The sequence below is a fragment of the Cotesia typhae genome, unplaced genomic scaffold (assembly GCF_013202065.1).
Source record: "Cotesia typhae breed Kobodo isofemale line unplaced genomic scaffold, CoteBio_Ctyphae scaffold_152, whole genome shotgun sequence".
NCBI lineage: Eukaryota > Metazoa > Arthropoda > Insecta > Hymenoptera > Braconidae > Cotesia > Cotesia typhae.
In genome coordinates, this window is record NW_027423776.1 from 9,405,902 (window position 1) to 9,432,122 (window position 26,221).

General features: G+C 29.2%; 1 protein-coding gene and 1 non-coding gene across 7 annotated transcripts in view; one reads left to right on the forward strand and one right to left on the reverse strand.

Annotated features, from left to right (window-relative positions):
• Nucleotides 1-1,130: 1,130 nt before the first annotated feature.
• Nucleotides 1,131-1,202, reverse strand: Trnap-ugg (transfer RNA proline (anticodon UGG)). Its single transcript has one exon. It is a non-coding gene; the product is annotated as a tRNA-Pro (tRNA).
• A 1,203-nt stretch (nucleotides 1,203-2,405) lies between these two features.
• LOC141536693 (kinesin-like protein KIF13A) overlaps nucleotides 2,406-26,221 on the forward strand; it is a 48,274-nt gene continuing 24,458 nt past the window's right edge. For 3 of the 6 annotated variants that reach the window (XM_074257391.1, XM_074257393.1, XM_074257394.1), the window contains exons 1-3: nucleotides 2,406-2,562; nucleotides 2,725-2,833; nucleotides 11,766-11,853. In XM_074257391.1, coding sequence (XP_074113492.1) covers nucleotides 2,779-2,833; nucleotides 11,766-11,853 — 143 coding nt within the window. In that variant the 5' untranslated portion in view covers nucleotides 2,406-2,562; nucleotides 2,725-2,778. Of the gene's footprint in view, nucleotides 2,563-2,626; nucleotides 2,834-11,765; nucleotides 11,854-26,221 lie in introns of those variants that run through there. The other 3 variants (XM_074257395.1, XM_074257397.1, XM_074257392.1) reach the window with 2 other exon arrangements.

The window sequence follows — 26,221 nt, forward strand, 5'->3', positions numbered from 1 at the left end:
GATAAAAGTTGAAAATAATTATTTGGATTTTATATTTTAATGCTCTTATTGTAATCTGGATTATACTAGCTACTATCTGAAATTTTTTTTCACTCAGTATAATCTGGGATGATATTCAGTGTCATCTTGTTCTTTCCGTCAAGGAAATGAATTATCTTAAACTCTAAATGCAATAATGAAAATTATGATTTTTTTTTTAAATGGTTTTTATTTAGTTCTAAAAATACATAGAATTTTATACAAGTTTAATAATTAAAAGAAAAAACAATTGCCAAGAATATTTTGAAATAGTTATTGAGCATCTTCTAGTTAGCAGCCCGTGTAAAAAAAAACTTGTCCTGAAAGAGTCAGAAGTTTAGAATTTTGGCTATTCCGTATTGCCTGCTGCAGCGTATGTGATCAAGGGTTTCATGAGTAATTCGCAGTAGATCAGCTTCGCTTTGACGCACATATTTCTGTTCTAGAATATTCTAGAATTGTTTCTGATAGCGTTTCTGGCTTTTGTCCGCTGTGCTTGGTGATGTTTAGTTATGTGGAGTAAGTGATCAAAAATAACTCCCAAGTGGCATGATTGCTTGTGAAACTGAATTGATTATCTACGATGAATTTTTTTATCGGCCACATCTAGCTGTTTATTGATACGTCTTTTGACAATTTCTCTAATGCTCCTGGTGAGGCTGATCGGGCTATAGCTTTGCGACAATTCGGGATTTTTATCCTCGAGCAGGTTTTTTAGCACAACTGTAGGAATGTTGTTCCCACTCCAGAGAAGATGATTTGTCGAAGATGAGTTATCGGGGGCGAATTGTCTTCATCCCAAAATGCGTCATATGTTCTCTAACTCACATGCTTGAAATAAAATTAATGAGTAATGGAAATAAACAAGAGTGGCCTACTTTGATGTTCTTCATTTTCTTTATTGTATACTTAGAATTGTTTCCTATAGATAGCAGCAGCTCCTGACAACATTGTCTTGGTACAAAGTCATAATCACAAGAGAAATATTGCTAGTTTTACTGTTTATAGTATCAATTTTTCAATAAAAATTCATTTTTTTGGTTAATTTCAAAAGTAAATGGCCAAGATTTGCGATTTTTTTTTTGGACCAGGTTCAAAAAATCCCAAAAAGTGGGCTCAGCCGGGATTTGAACCCGGGACCTCTCGCACCCAAAGCGAGAATCATACCCCTAGACCACTGAGCCTTCTTAACTACAGATGTATTTTTAAAAACATAATTTTAACATCTACCAAATATCTTCTTGCTAACCATTAAGTGTTAAAAATCTAAATTTAAGACATATCAAAATATTTAAGTTTTATTTTATTTAAGACAATTATTGTATACAACGAGATGCTATCATGTTATAGCCAGTTGTTAAATATCTTTAAGAAATATATACTAAGTTTTTAATGTAATTTTTATACTTAATAAGCCAAACTTGTATTAATGCCAAAATAAAAATTATCTTTTCAAAAAAAAAAACCACTGAGCCTTGGATAACCTCAAAAATGTGATTGTTTCTTTTGAATTGTTCGATAATTGTTTTGCAAAAAAATTTTTTTTTTAATTTCATTTGTAAAAAATTTAAAAAGCTGTAAATGCAATTAAAAAAAAAAATTTTTTTACTTCTAATTTAATAAATTTAATAAATTAAGCAAAATTAAAAATGTCGGCTAATTTTATCATCATCGTCAATGTTTAGAATTTATTAACAAAGAAAAAAATTTTATGCGTCATAACTTCTGATGTAATTTTATAAAAATATTTGTCAAGTAATTTAATTTTTAAACAAAACAAAAAAATATTGTTTATTGATTTTAGGATAATTATTTTTTTTGTAAATCTTAAAAATACTTAAATTCTATTAAAATTTACGACAAAAAAAAATTCTAACCTTTGAACGCCGGATGCACATGTGAATAAAAAATCTTTTTAAAATATCTTCTCACTTCTTTAATAATTTTTTTTTTCTTCATTATAATTTCTATCAAATTCTAATTTATTTGAATTATTTCAAATAACTTCGAATTATTTAAAAATTCTTCCTTACAATTAAAAACAAAGGAATAACTTTATTACTGGCAAAAGGATAGACGCCAGAGAAGCGACAGTCCGTAGAGTGGCGACGCGAGCGTAAAAAATGCAAACTAATATAGGCTCAGCCAATGAGCAAGTGGCGCACCATGTCTGCGGTCGAGAATCCGGATTATCATTAGTGAAGAAAAGACCGGACTGACTGGTGCTGGCGCTAGTTAGTCTCTCGGTAGTTTTGTAGGCACCATCTACCAGCAATATTATATCTCTCCGCTTTTCAGTTCTGTACTCCTCTACAGTCTACTGCCCACACTAGTGTTAGTGATACACAAGTAAAGCAAGCAACCACCAGCAAGTTGACGCACGGGGCACGGGCATCGGGCAATATCTCATCCAAAAGCAATATGGCGAAGTGTGTCACGAGCACGGTTAGACGTCGTAGTGCTGCTCTTTGAACAACAATTAACCGTTGTTAATATAAATAATTAAAAATATCGGAAACCGTAAAAATAAAATGAAAAGCTGAGGTATGGGTTGACTTTGAAGTTTTTAATAAATAATGCGACGTAAAAATAATAATGTGATTAACAAGACAGTGTGTTTAAAGTTAAACATCTCGCTGTTTTTATTATTGTGATTTTGTTTTATTATTTTATTATATATATTTATTAATATTATTGTTATTTTAGATATTAATATCAATACATATATTTTATTGATATTGTGAGCGTATTGTGTGAATCATGGCTACGGATAAAATAAAGGTTGCCGTACGAGTTAGGCCATTCAATCGTCGAGGTAATGCAAAATTAATATATACATACATATATCTACATACATTCACCCATTTAATTATTCACTTATATTACTTACTCACTTGCTCATTTAATTCTTCTTTTTGACTAAAAATTATTTACCAACTGATAAAATGTCATCTATCGTTTCTTTTCTTCTTATCTGTGATGACACATTTTTCCAGATAAAGAAAACTAACGTGATTAATTTTTTAATTAAAAAATACTTTTTTTTTTTTTTAAATCAGACATCTGAAAATATTATTTTCAAATCACCAGACATCTGATTTTTAAGATTTTCTCAATAAATAAATTATTTTTAAAATTAAATAAAACTCCAATCGTTTTTAATTGCTGAATAAATTTTTTTTTTTATAATTTATTTGTTAAAAAATCTTAAAAACTGTCAAATTTCTGCTTTTAGTATCATAGAATACTCCAGAATTTTTTATTCACTTCAAATATTCACACAAATATTCAATAAAATAAATTTTTACAATAAATTATTTATAAAATTAGCATACAAGTTTTAAATTTTGTATGCATATTTTTTTTTATAAAAAAAAAAAAAAACTGTCAGGTAATAATTTAAATATTCTTCAAGTAGTATTTCAGGTAATAGAAATGATGAATAGTTATGCAAGGAAAATATTTTGATAAAACCAGTAATCAACAATTTTTTACAACTTTCGCTATATACCGGGTGATTTTGTTCAGTGTTAAATTGTTAAATAGGTATGTAAGCAACGTGAGCAAAGAAGTAAGCTCTTATCTTTGTTTAAAAATAGTAAAACACGTTTGACACATTGTATGTTTGTGCTGGGAATTATTTGTCTTCTTTTCATCTTTAATTTTTTATCTGTCTTCAACTCATACAATGCGAGTAAAGTGTTTTATTTGTTAGATGAACCTTCGAAAGTACTAGAGCGCAATTAGCATCTGTTACTAGACTGACATTCGCTGGTTTTAACCGCGTGACAAAAGATGCAATGGTTATACTTATACATTAGGATTAGTAAGAACTAGATATGCTATAATCATTATTGTAACTATTATTATTATTATTATTGGTGTTATGATACTTGCATTCATGCTAATACTGATAATAACAATATTGATATACATGTGTAATTTAATGTTGAGCGTGTATGTGAGTGAACATTGAACAAATAGAGAAGGTGATATGTGTGTAACCACAAGACTCCGTTCACTGAGTAATATCTAACGAGCATTATTCCCTCGGTGGGGTCTAGGTGTCATGTTTCTTCTTTATTTGTTTATAAATAATTAATAATAATCAACGACTATGTATTATAAGAATTGAGTGTTTATTAAAAGTTACGATTGAAGTCGGAGTAAATATCATTTGGTTTATCTTATCAAGTTTGCTAAAGTTAGGAGGATTATTTAAACGACTTAATTGTACAAATGTTCCCTCTTTAAAGAATAAAACATAATTATCGGTTAATTTATTTAGAATTTGCGTGAGCTCGAAATTGTAAGTCTAAAAAATACTTAATGAATCATCGTAAGAGCGAAGAAAGTTTCTTAGTTATTAAAGCGGATAAAAATAAAGCATTATTTTTATTTTTATTTTCATCTTTTAAGTTTTCTACCAATAAAATAATGTACATTTTGTATTTATATTTAGTGTAGTTTCTCTGCAGTGAGTATATGAGGCTCGTGTTACTACATCATTCTCGCTGACAGGCTTGTGAAAAAATAATCTTAGATGTATTTTTATAGAGTATGCTAGTACAACTATTAGCTGAGATAAAAGACATAAATTTATTTAAATTATTTTTTTGAGTGAAAATTATTTAAACTGAGTTTTGGATTTTGAATTCTCATTTTCATTTCATCATCGCTGAAATATAAAGCACAGTTTTTTTAAATAAATTATTTCTAACCGTGAGTTGATAATAAAATTTATTATCGATTCTCTGGTGCTAAAATTTTATAATTCACTTGTCGTTTTACTGTTTGCTGATTTATTGAATTCTAAACGCTCAAATTTCAAGCATGAAATTCTATTTACGACATTTAATGATTTCTTTAATTACTTTTGTGATTTTGATTAATTTGAAGGCTCAAAAAGTTTAAAAATAAAATTATCCGGAAGTTAAGCTTTAAATTAATTCTATAACTTATTATTAAATAATTCTAAATATTAGAAACTCGGACGAAGTATTAATATAAATCAAACTCATATAATCGCGTTTCGCCAACTCTTAAATTCCATTAATTTTTAAGTTATTACTCTGACATTAACAAGTTACTTTTTCTTTCTAGGAAATAGCAAGTAATTTTCCGTTTACATTAATTAATTTCCATTTCTAAAGTCATTGGCCAATTGCACCAGCGTTATATATTGTTCTGGAGTATTATAGATTGTACGTGTGTGGCCAGCACGCTTCCTCGAGTACGCGTGACCGAAGATGATGAGTGCATAACTTGCCGTGTATGTTACTATATATATACATATAAAAATATATATATATGAACATTAAGTGTCCTGGATTGTAGAGAACGTGCAATTAACACACTTCTATCGTTAAACGATGCGACACGGAGTTTTATTTGATTTATTCTCATACCAGTGAGAACGAACAAATTAATTCAGTTTTCTCACTTTTCTTCGTAAATTTATCAACCAATTATTTTTTATATCGTGCAGAGAGGCAATAAATTTAGCTGTCTAAACAACGGATAAAACTACCGCGAGAATAAAACAAATATAAAAAATAATTATCATTAATAAATTATAGTCTTCAAATAGCAAAATAAGCGAAAAGAATTAAATGTCATTTAAATTTTGACACACGATTTTTAAAAAATCATTAATTTTTATGGCAGAAAGTTTAAAAAAAGGGTGATAAAAAATTTTCAATTATTCTAGTTGAACTTCTTTTTGGAAAAGATAATAATTAGTAATCAATAACATTTAATTAGCGATCTAAATAGAGTTAAAAATCTACAATTACTGGTTTTATCAAAATAAACCGAAGATACCTCGGTATTAACAAAGATATAATTATGCCGGAGATTATAGTTGTCTTCTCACTCATCAATTACCCAGTAAACACTATCTTCCGGTACAAATATATGTTTTCTATGTTATACCGTTAGTATTAATAATTTAAAAAAGCCATTAAACCTATAGTAATCATGAATGAACTTTCTTGTCATGCTTGACATCCTCTCGGCAATAAGTGTATAGAATCTCAGATTATACCTCCCAGGTTAAGTAATATGAAGCAAATTTATAAATAAACTAGACTTTTCTTCATTGTATCAACTGAGGAAATTAATTAAAATTGTTTTCATGAGTCTGTGTCTGCAGAGGATAAATACGCTCTGGAAGACGTCATGCAGTAGGAAAGAAGAAATAATTATAAAATTTATTTTTGTTACTAATGATAAAAGTTTTGTCATTTTAGGAATAATAAAAGAGTCTGGTTTGTGGGTTATAGCTCTGAATAACCCAAAGAAGAATAGTTATAGTTATATTTATGAATATGGTAAAATTTTATAATAAATTGGTCGTCATGTCGCGCATACAACTTAGTTTTTCACGCCCACGAATAGAGACGAGAGTGGAGATACGCGTTAAACTCAGTGTGCTAGCTCTGTGCTGTGCTGGGTCTTTTATCGATCCGGGAAAAGGGGCTCTAGACTCAACTCGTTCTAGAGAAAGCTATACTACTGCTACTGTTACTGTTACTGTTACTAAAACTAATACTGCTACGTACTACGTTGGGTTATGTTATGTTTACCAGCAACAGCAACTAAGTTAACACTAGGTTGATTTTCTATTTTAAATTCTTGTTTATTTTCCTGAATTTTAATTATATGATTATCATCATTTGTTGCTTTAAATAATACTCAAAATTACTTTCCGCAAAATTTATAAATTTATGCAGATTAAGACGAGGGTTATCCGCTTTATCGAGAAAATTTATCGAGAGAATGTCAATTAATAAAATCGATTAAAGTTATCGTTATTGTATTAGTTTATACATATACATAGCTTCACGACCTTGGAAACGGCGGCGATAATTATGAATAATAAATTAATTGATTTATAATTGAACCTCCTAACGTTTTATTTTTTAAGGACTTATAAATTTTTTATTATAAATTTTAAACTTAAATGAGTTTGATTTTTTTTGTAATTTAAAAATTTTTTTTAATTAAAAATTTATTTGTAATTTTTAATTATGATAGAAATTTGGCTTGAGATTAAATGAATTCTTTTTGTTGAATAGCGTAGAGGTTTTATAATTAAATGCGTATAATTTGAATGATAAGTGCGCATGCGATAATTGCAGGTATTAAACATAATAAAGTGAATCGTCAGTTTATTCCTTTTCAAGTTAATATATGCATTGAATTTAATTGTTTTTTTTATTCAGAAAGTTAACGTATGTTTAGTTCAATATTTATTTAGTAAATACATTTCTTTATGTTCATAACTTTTGATAATAAATTCATTCGTTTTTTTCCGACACTTAATTAATTTTAATTAATAATTTCTTTGTGACCATTGAGCAAAATTCAATTTTTAAAACTCGAGATTTTTTAATAGAAAATTAGTTTCATTAATAATTTATTGTAAGATATAATTTTATTTAATGGTTCAATTAGAAGCGATGAAAAATAACAATTAAAATGCAACGTAAATTTTTTAATAAGGGATTAGAAATTTTTCTATTTTTCATTCGGAGTTTTTATTAAATTTATTTATTTATTTTTTTTTTTTTTTTTTTTTTTCAATTAAAATTTAATTTGTAAATTTATTTATTTATTTTATCTTATATCTATTTAGATGTATGATTATATATATTACTTTATACAATAGATCAATTAGATAAAAAAAAAGTTACGACAGTGAAAACATCACACATTCTTTAAATGAGGCTTAACTAGTTTCAAACATTCTTTAAATGATCTTGGGAATGATAAACAGACGAGTATAAAAGTAACTGGAAAAGATTTAGAAAATTTTTAAAAATACTCTCACTGAGGAAAGACGGAAATAGATAATTTTATATTTAGACAGAAAAATTTTTTTAATTTCCATAAAGTTCAATAAAATTAAAATTCTTAATTTTTTTTTTAATATTAAAAAATTTATTTCATACAAGGTCGTAAAGTTACTCGGGAATTTAATGAAATTTGATATATTAGTAGGGTAAAATAATATTCTCACTGAATTTTTGAGGAATTGCGCAGAATCAGTAAAAAAAATATTAAAATTTTTACATTTAGCAATAATTTTTCTGAAATTTTACTGCCTTAAAAAAAAAAAAAAAAAAAAAAAAACACAACTTTGCAGAAGTGAAATTGCCATTTTTCAGTTTCTTTTTTTAAAGCGCTATGTTACAGTACAAAATGTAATTTTTTTTCTTTTACCATATACGTAAAACAAACGAGACTTTGTGTTTGACATTTGACTCTTGAAGTATCGACAAAACTACCTTAAAACGATGATTCTTTTATCAAAGTTATAAAAATAATAGCTCATATTAAAATCTAAAAAAAAAATGAAAATTTTATTCCATCACATTGCCTTATTTAAATATTTAAACACAAATTTTGGCGCGTTCACTCAAAAAAAAAAAAAATTACTCCAATCAACACATTCATAAAATAAATTTTTAAGTCAACAAAATTTATTCTAAAGTCAAGAAAGTTGTTTTTATGTACATTATTGATAAAAAAAAAATTTGCGGTATGCAAATAATTGAACTCTATGCTTGATCTCACAAAATATAAGTAAAGATCAGTATTTGAACGCAGAAATGAATTAAGAATGTGATTCATAGACACGTGAAGGCGTAGTATGCGTCAGACTGACAGTACGAATAGTATAAGTTCCGAGAAAGTGCAAATAACATATAACTTATAACTTATAACATATAACACAATATAGCACACATAAACTGACATCTCTAAGACTCAGCTAAGCGACATTGAGTATGAGTTTATCAGCAGCTGTTCTTGAATGGGCTTTTAATTTTAGTCATATGCACGCTCTTTAACTTTAATATATACATATTGCTAACACGTGTTGTGTTTTAGCCTTACTTGTATTTATTTCCTACCGCGTATGTGTAGTTACAGTGGCATTCTCAACTATTCTTATCTGCTCTATATCTTCCCTATAAAATAGTACAACTATAACATAAATGTGATATTCGATGTGATGTATGTTACTACGGCAGTGTGCATCATGCATAAATTATAAATTATTTACTAAGGTCCGATTTGCTGTGGAATTTCTGCTGGTCAGTATTATATAGTACTACACACTGTGTTATGCAGAGTAAAAGCTACAGTGCACTGACCACTAGTGTGTGAGCCAGAATAACAACCACCTGGGGGGGGGGGGGGCTCTCTCTCGAGGGAGGTTTCGGTTACTGAACAAAAAAAGAATCCCGTTTTTTTTTTTTTTTTTTTACCTGTTTTAACTTGGGTTGTAACTTTGCTACAAAAAATCAAGTTAATGTTCCACATCTCTGAGATTATTTTTTTTAATTCACATCACTTCCCTTTTATTCTCACTTTTAAAAAAGTTTCAATGCGCTAGGTTCTATTTAAGGAACAGTGGAAAAATAGAAAAAGAAAGTGTGTAGTTGTATAGTCTTTGGATTTTATAGCAATAATAGTAATTAAAAAAATTTACATAAGTATTAATATAAATGCGCGTCGCTGATGAAATTGAGTTTTAATAAGAAGAATATTAAATCTTTCGTTGTAAAAACGCTTGGATTATACTGAGATTCTTTTTGTTAATACTTTTAATTGTTTCCTGATGCAAAGTAGCTTATAATTATTTTTTATAATTAAAATATTGAGACTTTGGATAACTTTTATTCTGTACTTCATTTTTTTACATAATGTAAAACGTGACGGCTGTATTTAATTAATTATTGAGAATTAATATTTTACAATAATTTAGTTTTTTTACCAGTCAAAAATTTATAAAAAATTCTTCAATCTTTTTTTAAAAAAAAAAAAAAAAAAATTTCAGTATTCTTTTATTGCAAAATTTTGTAATGATTAGAATTTATAATTTAGATTGTTAAAAATTTTGAATCAAAAATTTTTTTCCATATATTTTTGACCTTTTTGACAAAATATTATTGGTATAAAAAGGCCGGAATTATATTATCCAATTGATTTTAATTAAACGTCTATTCGAATAGCAATTTCCAATAGCATGCCATTCATACAGATGCAATAGGCAATTGTGGTAGTGACGGTAATGTTCTATACACAGAGGACCGAGATCGAATCCCGACTGGGGCCAATCGGGCTCAACTCTATTCCAGATAATCCAAAGTAAAAGCTATCGCAACATGAATAACGTCAGCATAATGAGTTTTTGAATTTTATAACGACGTGTAAAAGGAGATTAACTGATATTGGCAAATTTTAAAATTCAATTACATTTTTTATCAGGGTATCAAAGTAAATCAATCTAATGCTCCAGTTATGTTCATCAAGCGTTCTTTGTAATATTGCACAAGCTATATTACAATGCTTTGCTTACAGCGTTGCTTCGTTAAATTCTTGTGAAAAAATTCAAAGCGTTTGCGGTGAAGTTATGCGCAATATTTTAAATTAAAATTCATATTCTCCCATCAAAATTTTCGTCCGTATCAAATATCCCCAAAATTCTCATTACTCTGATGGTATTCGTGTTAGCGCTCCTACTCATATTCGTATTAATATTCATATCTTCATTTTTATTTTTTGTTGTGACTAAATAAGATTAACGTTATCGCTATCGCGCAGAAATAGTATAAGCTACTTTGAATTTTTTCTCGAAATCATTTTAACATGAGAGATAGCGAATTCTACACAATACACAGATCTAAAGCGAGTCTATTGTCGTCAGATCCTTTCTCGCCGTATATCACCTCCTTCTTTTCTTTTATCTCTACTGTATACTATTTCAAAATCTATTATACCAACTAAGTACGTACATAAAAATGCAGATTAGTCTTGTTGCAGACAATTGAAAATCTTAACGCTATTGAATTAGCTACAGCCAGACAAATGAAAGTGTTTGGGTAAATCATTAAGTAGGCGCGATTGTTTAAACTTTATACAAATATATTAATACTCTTGATATTTATACGAATGTACTATTTTCAAGTGAATTTTATGATAATGACGAATAATTGAAAACGTTTTTATTTATTGAAATCTAAGATCATCTTTAAAAAATTTGAGGCTTGGAACCAAGCCGAGAATCGAACCCGGACCTCCCGATTATACGTCAGATGCTCTAATAAATATGTTCTCAGACTACCAGTTAGAAAGATTTGGATCAAAGGACCTTTTTTTAAGAATATACCAATTTTTTTTGCTGCAACTGCACTCATGTGAAAAAAAAAAAAAAATTATTTACATGTATTATTTTGACTCTAATTACTGGTTAGCCATTAATCCACAAGTTGAGTGAGAGTTGATAGTGCGAAAATAGATGTCGCAATCGGTAATGAACTTTCTATATTGTAATTACCATCGATCCTGAAACAGTACAAGAGTTGACCGTGTTTAAACAACATTAAGGTCTATTTGGCATGCCAGGAGCACTTGATATGATTACGCGTCTACACGTGCCTTCGTTACACTTTGAATAGAATATTAATAGTTTAATCTGTCTCATAGTTCCAGTATCCAGTATCCAATATACAAGAATGGCCTCTAGTCCGCCATTTTCACAGATATATATTCGGTCACAAAATACCTATGACACAGTATCCTTTGTTGAGTAATTGATTTCATGCTAATTGCCTCCATTAATCCGTTCCCGTCTCCAGCCGGTTTATCTACTACAAACATTGTTTTCTTCCTGAAATGTCCAATATTCCAGTTCAGATGATGAATTTTGTGTTTAATTGTGGTTTTATTTGTTGCAGAATTGGAGCTCGGCACACAATGTGTCGTCGAAATGACTGGGCAGCAGACTATTCTACAACATCCTACGAGTATGGATAAGATCGAAAGGTGAGTGTGGTTATTTATCAAATTTTATTGAGAAGTTATAAGAAATGGTAAAAAATATTTTTTATTTTTGAGTTACTGAAAAATGTGGTTAATAAAATTGTGTAAAAATTTGAGACTGATCGGATGAAAAATTTTTGTAAAATCTTGCTCACTAATTTAAAAAAAAGACGTTTTAATGTTTGCAGCAATTTGGCTTAACAAGTTTGCGTAGAACTTAAAAAATACTTGTCTAATTAAAATTTAAGATTTCTATTTTACAAAAATAAAATTAAGAAAAAAAAGAGATTTATCAAAAATCTTACGTACTTATAACTTCTCAATTAAATAAAATTAATTATTTACTAATTCCGTTAAAAGTATATAAATCTATTATCCCGACATTGTTCGTAAGAAGTTGAATGTTTAAAAGTTGAAAGTAGTTCACAAAAAGTGATTGTTATAAAGTTTATTCGAAAAAAGAGAAAATATATATAAACCCAAGTTTTACAAGGTCATAAAATACGTAGCTTAGACTTCACTTTTATTATTATTTACAGGAATATAAATATACGCTTTTTATAATAATTTAGATAGATTTTTTTCACGGTAACTGAGTATCATTCTAATGACAATACCTACGTCTACAATACTCCCGTTTTTTTCCCGGTCTTTATGAAATAAATCTTTCTATTTCCATAAAAGCCTGCTATACAGAAAGTCCAAGAAAAATTTATAGGATTTAACTGTCAGAAAGACGGAAACAATAATATATCCTGAGCAAAAAATTACTGGTGTTGCTAAATCGATAGCCTTTGGCATTTACTGCATCATTTATCACATATCAGACATGCATTTTATTTCTGCAGAGTAGCTTTTGCATCTCGTGACAATAATGCGTCCCCGATAGGTGAACGTGCCCATCAAAAGAAGGGATTGAATGAAAATCCAATGAATAGATTACTTACTGGATAATACACGATAGGAGATAAACTTTTTTTTTTTTTTTTTTTTGTCATATACAAAAACTCCGCACTAACGGACGGACTGAAAATGAAACTACATATATATAAGGATACATTCGTTCAATTATTATCCGATATCATCGTATGTGTATTTTTATACCAAACTCTTGATTGAGGCTCAAGAGAAATGAATTCAATAGGATATTGTCCCTGAGCTTCTGATACCGTATCCACTCGATCATCATCGTTATTGCAATAACTTGCGCCAGTGATATGACCTAAAATGTCGCATCTGTTCTACATTTTTATTAAACAATTCTGAGGATAACAAATGCCTAGAACTGATTGATTTATAGTTGTGCTAAAAAACTTGAAGGATTTTTTTATTCATTCAATATCTCTTGAGTGAAATATACTTCAGAGTTCTAATCGTAGAAAAATGAGGTTAAAAATTGAAGCAAAAATTTTTTTTTACTTAAATATTTTCAAATTGATTAAATAATTGTGTTAAAAATTTTAAATTTTCAATAATAAATATTAAAACAAAATATTTACATTTCTTCGTCTGTTTAAAAAGTTGGCAACACGGAAAATGACGTACATAGATGGCGCGCCGATAAGCGCGCGTATTTTAAATTGGAATAGCCAGTTAATGAATATAGTTGATAGGAAACAACCAATTAATAACCATTTTTGATTAAAAAAAATATTTTTGAACATAGTTAAATTTTAAATTATAAATTTTACATAATTTAAATTGTATTTCTCCAATAATGACTCAAAAATCTAGAGTAAAATTTAAACATCATTGTGTACAAATTTTTTTTTGATAAAAAACAATTTGTTTTTTCGTTAAAATAATGATTTTTGGAACAAAAAATTGTTTTTAAATTTAAAGTATCATAAATTATAAAGCTTGCATAAATTTTAGATAAATTTTCCAATTAATCTGTGACATTTAAGTATTTAACTCAGATCTTTTGCAGTGCAAAATAACCTGGTGGCATTTTATCGAAAATCAGAAAATTAAATCAATAAATATCAATTATAATAAGTAAGTAGCCTCGATGTAAACGATGAATGGTATATATTTATGTATGGATGGATGTAGGCATTATATATGTAGTTAGATATATACTGAAGCATGTATGACGACATATATATATATATATATATATATATATATATATATATATATATATATATATATATATATATATACCTATATAATATCGATCGTCCATATTCCCCACACTAGTATTCTGTGACGCAACGACGACCTAACCCTACCGACAATTCTCGACTTCTGAGTGTCTCGCTATTCCTATCCCTATCCAGCGTATTCTACTCTCTGAAATAGGAGAACACACTTGCCTAGTGGAGAGTCGAGTTCGTGTCAATCGATCATGCTCGTCCGTATCGACATAATCTTACACCTTGATACATCTACAGGACTTTACGATCCCTATTCTTGGTATAGTATTCGTATTATGTGCTCGAGGTACAATCAGAGGAGGTAGACCCGATAAAATCCTCGTGGATGATTCTTATATTTTTTGTATCGTGTCCAATTCAATTTAAAGTCAAGCCTGGTGATACGTTATGACGTGAAATATACCCCCGAGCGTGCCCGTGCCAGTGATGGCTGTGGGGTGAGACGGATCATTTTGCTTAAAGATTAAAAACAGTTGAAATAATTCTGTGATAAATTAAATTATTTAAAAAAGCAAAAAAGCATCAAAAGTCTCGTATCGCGAAAAGAGCATGTATATATAGCCTACCCGGCATATGTATGCCATGCTCTTGACTTTATTGCCTTCCTCGGCCTTCAACCCCTCTTTTCTCTCATCGCGTTCAAAAGAATATATATTATTAATGTATGAACTCTTTGTGACTCATTTTACAACACGAGAGCTAACCGAGTGTTGCTTCTTTTTTACTTTTTTACTCAGTTTTTTTTCTTCGTGTTACTGCACATATTTTTCCGCGTTTGTATCATATGAATACTGGAATTAAAATGTTATCATTAAATGCATACCAAAGTAATATTCTTCACGCGTTTTTATTTTATTATTTGCCAACAATCGCAAGGCTAACCTTGAGATTCATTAATCACTGAGATTTGTTTTATTTATAAATTTACGTCATCGCTTTTTTCAATTTGTATAGTGTATTCCAAAAGTTTATTTTAATTAAATCATTGTAGCCTCTTTTCATATTTTATTGTAAGAATTTAAGCGTCTCGAGAGTAAATCTGTGATTGTAAAACTTGGAAACTAAGTTACTATATTTCAGTTCAAGTTAGGGAGTCCCTAAAAATGTATAATTTATGCTTTTTTGTGGTTTCATTTTGGTCCAAAAACTTTATTTGTTTCTCATATTAATTATAAGTTCATTTTTTCTTTAAGAATTTTAAATTTTTGGTTCAAGAATAAATTTTTTATTCAAAATGCCAAAGGAATTTCCAAAGGTATGCCCTTAAATAAAAATAATACAAAGCTATAAAATGATGAAAGTATCCCTAATAGGCACTAAAAACACTTTTACTGCCTTATTACCTACCGCACATATTAAATCATCCTTATCATTATCGAGATAAAATTCTTTTCATCAAATCTATACATCAGTTTGCTATCTTCAATCAAAACAATCCTTCAAAGACTTTTGCGAGGTACTAAACAACTCAATGTACCCAAGAAGCATCTTTAGCACTCAAGGAAGTTTTTTCTTAACCTCGTAAGCGAGTATTGAAATGCAAAATATGTTAAAAACTTAATAAATGCTAAATCAATGCAGCATTAATATTTAACGACACTAATTTTGTTTATTATTTTTATCTCTACTGTACTAATACTAATAAAGTTATCTATACATCATTATAGCTATATAGGCAGGTAATACAAATGCGGGATCAATAAATTTGCCCTAAAAACCTGGATAACGATAAAGTAACCACACCTATCTAACTTCCGTAAGATTTTAATCATTTTCCATTATATATACCAATACGTCAGTATGTCACTTACGTAAACATATATAAACACGTGTCGATCATCTGACTCGACAATTGTCGACTGGCCGCGCAACTTTATCGATTTGGTTCAAGTAATCTCTGAGCATAAGCCTCTAGACAAATTTTCTTTATCTTTCCCATTAATAACGCTCAACAAAAAATATTTGAGCAAACAAAAAATATTACATCTGAAATAAATTTCCATTGTCCTTTATTATCGTAATACTTATTAACTTTATTGCAAAAACCCGTTCTTAGATAGTTATTGACAATTACCCATTAGCCAAAGTTGACAAACTATTCTCTGGGATTATTTATCTCACCGGGTTTTATTTTACTTTTTTTATTTCTCTAACTTGAGGTTCCTACCGTACGTGCTGGACTTTTATAGCTCATTTTCTTTTATGCTTTTATCGTAGTGTCCTTTTTCGTCGTGTCTTAAATGTGTATATCGTGATATAGTAGTTTCTCAGGAGTTTTTAAGCACCTAAGGAGAAGTTGGATTGTGGTCGTAGAAAAGAATAGAACAGACAGAAATAGGGTCGGTGTATTGTGTGTGGGTGATTACTCAAAGGTGAATAGGGAGCAGTACTTGGTATGGTGGGTCGAGGCCAAAACTTGAGCTTACGAGGACGAAGTCCCGGGCCGAGATAAATTTAATCCTCCCTGGAAATTTTTTACCTAGTTTTTTTTTTTACCAGAATAAAATATCTCATATTTACTCAGAACTCAACTCTCTATTTACTTAATTTCTTTGTCTAGTCGAATTTTTTTCATCTTGTACCTACATCAACTCCTACTTACCAAATTTACTTCACTTTATCACTGTTAATCATAATCAATACAGAAATTTCCAAAAACTTAACACTATAATTTAAAAAAAAATTTTTCCTCTTGATTAATCTTCAATACTTTGCCTAAAATTTCAACTTGAAACTTTGAAAAATTTTTTACCTTCAAAATTTTCTCACTATTCATTGATTAAACAGCGACCAGAATATTTTTCCAATTGTTATTACAATTTTACGCAATACATCATGTAATTAGTGGCGACTTTACGTGTAAGGACCATTCAAGGCGTATTAAAAGTCATAAACAATAGAAATGACAGGAAGTAAGGAAAGAATATAATATAAGATTCAAATATACTTGTCGTCACTACGTGGAACTAGTACGTAATCTTCGTATTTAATTTATTCCTTTGTTTCTCGAATATACTTGCAATCAGTACATACGTAATGTAATACACCTATTACAGTAAAACACACATTAACAAGCAAGTGCCAATGCCTTGCAATCATTCATTATCAGCAGAATTCAAGTCTCAACTCGATACTTTTATTTCTTTTCATTAATTTGATCCTGACAGAATCTTACTTGGAATCTCGAGCAATGGGTGGTAATGAACAATGACAGCACCCTAAATGTCGCGGATATGGATACAGATGCCAAGTATAAAAATAATATAAGTTCGATGCTGGCAAAGTTGAGTAAAGAGTTTTTTAAACTTCTATATACCCGGTTCTTATTTTTCTTCTTCTCAACTTCCGTTAGTCATTTTTTTATTATGATTTCCCGTTGGACTCTTGCCTTATGTCACTTGTAATCTGTCTTGTCCCAAATGCCAGGGTGTATTGTTTATAAATAAATGTGGATTTTAAATGAGAGCTTACGTTAAGCTTGAAGAATTATTTCAGTCAAAAACAAAAGCTTTTTATGAGTGACACTGACAAACTAGCATCGATATCAAAGATGTCAGAGAAAGACGAGAAAAAGTTTCGGAAATCAAAATATTATGACAGTTATCATTAGCCTAGTTATAAAAATAAGCATTTTTTATTTTCTTGTCAAACTTTGACTGTTTTTAATTTTTCTATTTTCTATGTGGGACAAAAAGAAAATTGATCAAAAGTCTTTGAAAAATTTTTAAACCCATAAATTTTAATCTTTTGATAAGCGAGTTCGTTTCTAATATTAACTTACCGAAAAATAGAACGAGGGAAAAAAAATCGTATCAAAAATTTCAAATTAAAGCCCAACTTTTTTCAATTCCACCCGCACAAAATTAAATAGCAAATAACGATCCGAGGCCTTTTGTATTTAAATCGTGATGATTTTCTTTTTTTTTAATCAAGAATCCCTTGTGAGCAGAGCAGAACGAAGAATGACGAAGCTCTTACCTTAGTCTCTTTGGGTTCTTTATTCCGACGAGAGATCCAAGAAAACTGGAACACTCGCGTACTTGAGAATTTTTCTTCTATTTATTTAAGTAACATCACGTCACGCTCGATATCACTCTTTTGTTAAAACTCATAAATATTTCTATATTTTCATTGACTAAATTTTAACATTCAATGGAAAATAGTAAAGAGTGCTACTATCAATCTCTTCAACAATTGCTCGTCAAGCTTTCAATTAGACAGAATTTAAATCATTATCGAGGTCAAGGATCAGCTTCCACTCAGTATTTTTAGCTTTAATCATTGATAATTATGTTTTTTAAGTTCGAGGGTTAGTTCAAGTTTATCACCGTACAGTACGTGATTGCCAAAAAATATATATTTTTAGCCATAGCCCTTCGAAGTCGTTACGGATTTTTTGGCAGTCTTCTGGCCATCTTCTGGCAGCTTCAGTTACTTTATTTCAGGTGGTTTATAGAATAAATATTTAAAGTTTATCGTCAGATATTTCTGAGGCTTTCGAGCTGATGGAATGCAAAAATGTCCGATTTGATGGCAGGAGTTGTAAACTTCTTTTTATGTACGGATAAAAAGAGACTTACGTCCAAAAAATGTGGTAATTCATGCGGATATAAAACTTCGAAGAATTTCTTGGAGCTTTGAAAGATTTCTGAGTTATCTTTTGGCTGTTGGGTTGCTTTTTATGCATCGATGATCAAAGAATTGATAAAAAAAAATTTTAACAGTATTTTTGAAGATTTTCAAAAATGTCTTATAAAATAAAATAGAAAATTAAATGAAATATCGCTTATTTCCTATCATCTTTGATATTTTTTATTAAATAAAAAAAAAAAATGAAATACTTTTCTAATATATGAAAAAACTTTTCTGTCGGATTTAATAAAACTGAATATGCAGAATCACAAAAAGCGCAAAATTAAATTCCGTGAGTTTAAAATCGATTTATTCGACGGTATCTTGTTAACCATGGTAGAATTCAAATAAAAGTTTATCTGATATGTTAAAAATCAATTTATATAAAAATTTAATATCTCATTTTACGACTGATACTTTTGAGAATTACTTGTTCCTGTTATTTCTATTTCCACTGACTTTTCTCGAATATATAGACATAAATATAGTATGATATGATAGCACATACAGAGCAGTTTGAGAGTTTTAAGTTCGTCGAACCAGTGTATACATGTTTGTTGAATGTGAACTGAAAACCCTGGAAATGATCCAAGAATTCAACAATAACCTATAACATTGATGACCTTTTTTTATTTTACTTTTTGCCAGCAAATAGGGCAATAAATATAAATTTGCTGGTGAGTACGGCGCCATATCAATAATTTTTCAAGAACCTAAAAGGATATATCTATCGAATTTATTTTTTATCTATTTTAATCCATATAAGAATACATGTGTGCAAAAAGAATTTTTTTGGTCTTATATATCTATGTCTACACACCACTGAATTAATTTTCCAGGCTGTTACGATAACATTTCTATAAAATCCATTTTCACTGTCATAAAAGTTATATTTTTTGTTCCTCTCTAAAGCTCTCAAGCTCTCAAAAATTGTGCTTTTTTTGCATTAACGCGAGTAAACACAGCTCAATAACAAAAAAGCACATTTTTAAATTTGATCGTCCGTAAAAGTGGATTTTGTTTTGATTAAACAAAGCAGACCGACGCGTGTCAAATACATCCTCTTTATTTCAGTTTCATTCCATTTCAATCCACATTCTGTATCTATCTTCTGTAAATATAAATGTTATATTGCGTACTAGTAGATGGCGGGAGTAATAAATTGTTTAACTATAGTTGAAAAAGATGTTTTTTTATGTTAAATCGGTGGAATTTTTGAATCAGAACATTCTAAAGTATGAACATAGTCATCAAATAAATTAATCATTGAATTAGAATATTTTTTTTTTTTTTTCACTAAAAAATTGCAGAACAACGTTAAAACAGAAAATAATTCAAATTTTTTCAATTAATATCATACATTTTCCGATCCACAAAATTGTTTACATAATATGTGTATGTATGAATCATAGACAGAAATCCGTACTAAAAATACGCGTGTATGTATAAGGTACTCCCATTGAAGCAATAATCGTTAGTCCGTGCAAATCTTTTGTTCTTGTAATGATCCACTTCACAGGATTTAAAACGACAGGAAAATTATTTTTGAAGCTTCAATAACCATAACACTTGTACATTTTCATTGTTCATTTCACTCGAATACTCCCTACATACACATAGATGACTTGACACTGCTAGTACTTCTATTACGTTCATAATCACACACAGCCCTCCACATTCTTTCCGCGGTGCAGAGAAAGAAGAAATAGCGAAATAAAAAGCTAAATAGAACGATTATTTCCACCGCGACTTTTCTAGTCGTAAATTTTTCGCCTACTTTTTATCAAACACACAAAAAGACCTTTTTCTCTTTGACTGTCAAATCCAGATGCTTGTACAAAAGCTTTGTAAAATCGTTGAATAAAGTCCAACTCTTCAAATTTGAAGAAACATTTATATTAATAAAACATCCAATTATCTATCGTGAAAAATTTTTTATAAGATGTTTGACTTCCAAGCGAATAGACGTTGAAATAATTAAATGCAAACAAGTTAGCGAAACAATTCCGGAAAATTATGCATAATTCCCAGTGAGTCGTTCGTAAAGAAAATTTTTCATCCTCCGTTTTTATTATGTGGCCTTACGCATAGCGGAATAATAAACAGAGCTGAGAGCGAAAAAATACTCGACGAAAGACTTCTTGATGGAAGAAATGCTCTGGGGATGAAGCATGTACGGTGCAATGTACAAGGAATTATTCCCAAGAGAAATAATGACAAGACGCGGTTGAGTTGGGTCAGGTGTAATTTATAATTCTGACGTTCTCAAGTGTAAATTAATCGAATTGAGAAAATGGAATGGAATAATGAAATTTAAGACCGAGTGGACTCATAAATTCAATAGTTTCTGGTCTTAGGGAAAAAGAATTTACTCTAAACACTGTTTATGATACTAGGAGGAAATTTTCGGTAAAATGATCATTATTCTGTCTGAGTTTTATAAAGTTACGATTGTTACGAAAAAAGGGGAAAAAGCTACACATTCTTGAAGTTTCCAAACTGTAGCAAAAATTCGTAAAAAAAAACATTAACATCCTATGCAGATATATAAACTATCCATGCTTGATAATTTGATCCGTTTAATTCAAAAAATGCAGTGATAAAAAATTGATAAATGATTAAAAAAAAAATTTTTTTTAAAGTTGTATTTTGTATACTCAAAAGTGAACTTTATAAATTAATTCGAACTGAATATTTCAAAACAAGAGTAAGCTTTTTTTTTTGAACCAAGTATTTTTTTTTTTATGAAGATAAATCATCTTCACGGATATTTGAAACTTCTGAAGAGAAAATTAAAAAAATTGTAATGATAATAATAATGCTAACGTGTAACATACAAAGTAATGTGTTGTTAATCAAAATGAATCCTACAACATATAAGTATGATACACGTTTTATACATTACGCAACTCCAAAGCTGTTTATTTATGTAATCAGAGTACACCTGCACTAAATAGATTTAATTTAGTGGAAAAGTTATTTATTTATATAATTTACATTTATATAGTTCTATTCGCCCGTAACTGTGTCTGGTATCAAATTCCATGATGTAACATTTTTTATCCAGAAATAACACTTCCGTTAAGTAAACTACTCAACCTTGATGCAACTTCGGATCCTTTTGCGGGCTATGGATTATCTCCCATAACTAAACCCAGTTAAGATTGAAATCTGTGGTTAAAACTCAAAAGACGAATGAAGTGAAGGAAACTGCATAGTAATTCCAAATTTCCAAAGTTGAAGGCGCATTTTCATGTATTACGGTAGCTCGGGTAACGGATACCGTCGAGTATTGGATCACTGGGTCTTGTTTCTGAACTGGTGTGGGATTAACGTATAATATAAGATCAAAAGCTCACTCTTTATCATTATCCACCCAGCAGACACCGCAATTTGTTGTCTATTTTTTTTTTCTTCTTGTTCTTTACACACTTCAACTTTATATCAAACGGAGCATTATGCTAATTAGGTTAGTTTTAATTGTTCCAGCGCTTCACCCTTCGTCCTTGTTTTTCAAAGTTTTATAAAAGTCACGTCATTTATTCTTCTCGTTTTTTCCGCTTCTGACCTTTATGGCTAATATATTCCGCGCTGAAAATACATTTTTTCGTTAAATATTTAAGCGACATTTACATAATAATTCTTATTACTTATTAATAGTACCAGAAGTAATATTTATTTGAGGGGCGATGAAAGTTTGAATATATTTCTAAATATTTAATTTACATGAACCCTTACAGTAAATATTTGATAAAATACTTGAAATAAATGCAGCAGATTATCTCGTTAAATTTTGATGAACCGTCGTAAATTTATAATGAAAATGGTGGTTGATGAATGACGTCGTTAAATGTCAACACCACTCATCGAAAAGTGCCTCAAATATGTTCCCAACTTCTACTTATCCTTCTCTGTCTCTGCAAGCTTATAGAAAATTTTCTCTTTATGTAATACTGTTTTAGATGTCCTTGAGACAACACGAGTAAACTAACGGGCTGGATGTTGTTAAATGTCGAGCTTGAATAAACATGCATGTACATTGCAAGCATTATGCTAAAATCTTGACATACTTCATTGTAACATTACAATGATCCATAACAATGTATGAAAATTTTAAGACCAGTATTTTTTATTAAAGACTCTATTATTCTCAATTTTGATAGTATTTTACGTGATTAGAGAAAAAGAAATCTTAACAATCGATCATTTAGCTCTTTTTAATACTTAATAATGATCTTACTCAAAAATCCCACTCTTTTAATATACAAAACGCCATTTTCAAGTAGAACTATATCACTGGCTCCATCTACCGGATTTTTTGAAAACTAAATCGATACAATTAATTAAAAAAAATTCTTGATCTAAAATTTTCCTTTATTTGATAAATTTCACTTAATCCAAGAATTTTTCACATTGCTCCAAGACAATGGAACTTTTCACTATAATTTTCTTGGCTTAAAAAATCTTTCACCTGAGTCAAGTTAATTTTTTTTCTGTATAAAGAGATTATTTCTTTTCAAAAGAAATCCCAATATAAAACTGAGATGAAATAAATGTGAAGCCAATTTATTCGTAATGTGATTGGCCAAATATATACCATAAGTATGAAAATATATATAATTCTATACGAATATTCATACGCGCGCTTGCGCACGCTCGTTAAATCTATTATGACATTTAATAACGTTGGATATTAATAAATCACCACAAATATCGCACAAATGAAGTTAACTTTTTCACTGCGGTTAATATCAATTCGAGTGATAATATCAAAGCGCAAAATAATGCAAAACCGAAAATTTAATCTCTCGCATACTTCGTGACATTCAATGATGAATGGCGTTATTGAGGTTATTAATGGATATTCTATCAAACACAAGTTGAATGAGGATAGCGATCGTTAATTAACGAATTTTATTATAAATTATAAGGCAATTCCAATGAAACGTGTGATTATAATTAATCTTCATAACCAGTCACCGATCAGGATCCACTGGCCCGATATAATGCCAATGTACGAGCAGAGAATAACTACTCTAGATTAATGTTTATCACTTGTGCATTGATTTTGCACGGGCATATGTACAGATACTCTCACATACCAACAGAGCTAAAGTATGGAACTGTCTGTGCCAAATTGTCCGTTTAGTATCGAATTTCGTGGAGCAATTCACCGCCATCAACTTCTTTATCAATGAAACTCTACTCCAATTGTTTCTAGTATATCGCAATATAAACTACTTCTACACTAGAATCTAAGTTTCATCTATTCTGTTCTATACAGATGTTCCAGTTGTTTAACAAAGTTTCAAAGCCAAAATAAACATTAATCTGGTACTTTGGAATACTTTGAGAGTAAACAATTGAAAATTTTATGGAAAATACGGAAAAATTTTCATAAACTCAAATATTATAGAGGAATATTTTTGAGCATAGAATATTGTATTGCATAGAATCCAACCATGAGGTCATTTTTCTGAAAAAATTAATTATTATTAATGTCAATGTACCAAAAAAAATTAAATCAATGTTAATTTGTATTTTAATCTTAATATTATTTTTAATTTTAACCATTTTGTGACCACTTATCAAAAAAAAAAAATCTTGAAATTCTATAATTGAACTCTTCTTCTATACTTTCTAATGTTCTTGCTCAAGAACCCGCTTTTTTAACATTCAAAACGCCATTTTCAAGTATACTTCTATTAAAAGTATACCAGTGGCACCATCTTTTAGAATTCTTGAAAACTCAAGACCACTAAAAATAATCAAAAACATTTTTCTCTTCATCCTAAAAATTTTTTCTTTGATTAAATTACTGAATTTTTTAAATTAATTTTGAAAATAATATTTTATTAGAGCTAATAATTTTTTTTTATCAAAATCTAATCTCGACGGCTTATTTCAATGAATAATAAAAAAATTTAAGCCTGTTAAAAGTCGCTTATGATCATCAAGAGCACCCTCAAGAGCTCGACAATAAATCATAAAGCCGCGAACAATCTTGAATCTCACGTAAACAGCAATATCGATTTCTCTATGCTGTAATATAAAGTAAGAGTTGAACTTTCCGTAAAACTTTTCGTCTATGTCAGCATTAACTATAAAGATACGTCTGCGAAAAAAAAAAAAAAAAAAAAAAGTTTTAGCCCTCTTTTTGGCACTCTGCCTTTTCTATTTTGTACGCCCTAGTGGTATTACGAGCGCATTACGATTGTTGTTAATTTTAAAGTTTTTTCTCGTATATTTCGATGGAAAAAATACAAAACCATATTCTAGGAATTTAATAATGAAAAATAAAATTCTGGAATATGAATTATTGACATTTATGATGCGAGAAGCTTTCAGTAGGACATCACAGCGACCCTGAGGATTAATTGTCATGAAGATAACGAGAAAATCCATGTGGAAGCTTTGTATAAACTCCCGCAATTCTCTTTGCTGTAATAATCTCGACGAATTCTCAGCAATATAATCAAAAGCACTGGTAGAGCTTTAATAGCTCTCATTCTCATTCTGTCCGGGGTAAAATTTCGGTAGGAGTTTCTCCTGGACTGAAAACCCTTAGGATATTTACTGACCGTCTATTAATTTTAATCAAACGGTTTTGCCGCTGTACCGGTGAATTTAATTTAGGTAACTTGCCAACCGACTTCCACTTACATCCATCAGAGCTTTTTGCCGTCTTATGAAACACATTATGCTGCAATGTTAATTACATTCTCCGGAAATTAATAACAGGCTATATACTAATGGGAAGAAAGGATAACAATATCTGGAGAGAAAATTTGATATTATTTATTATCTGGTCTATTCGGTTTATTTAAGTAGCATCACTGATTCTTAAAATTTGAATTAGATTTTTTATTCCTTCTGTATTATGTCACGCAAGCGCACTTTTGAACCCTTGCGTCGAAAGTAGGACGTTGGAGTGAAATATATGGGCAGAGGTGAAAGTCAATAAAACAGGTAGTTTGCATATATATAAAAAAGCTCTTTTCCCTAACTAATACTTTGGAATTTAAAATTCATTTTTGCATGAATATACCTTTTCAAGTTTATGGATATAATAACCTATTTGATCCATTTCTTTGCAGAATTTAGCACGAATTGCTGATTATAAAAGCTTGGAGATGAAAAAAATTTAATTTTGTTTGAACTTACACTTGAATAGAATTTTTAATTAAGAATATATATTTTCTTTAAAATATCATTCTTATTTAGAGACATTTAATTTGAATTAATTAAAAAAAATTAGGAATCTATTCAAGAAAATAGAATTTGAATATAAAAAAAAAGTTTTCCTGGTAATTTTCTTTGTTTTTAGCTTAATTTTCAAAAATTTCGAAAGATGGTGCCAGTGGTATACTTTTAAAAGAACTATACTTGAAAATGGCGCATTTTATGTTAAAAAAGCGGGATTTTTAAATAAGATTCTTAGAAAGTATAAAAGATAAAATCAATTATTAAGCTTTTATTAAAATTTTTTCTCATAAATGCTTAAAAAAATATTAAAGTTTAAAATAATTCTGAGATTAAAAAATAATTAAAGAACAAAAATTAAATAATTATTAATTTTG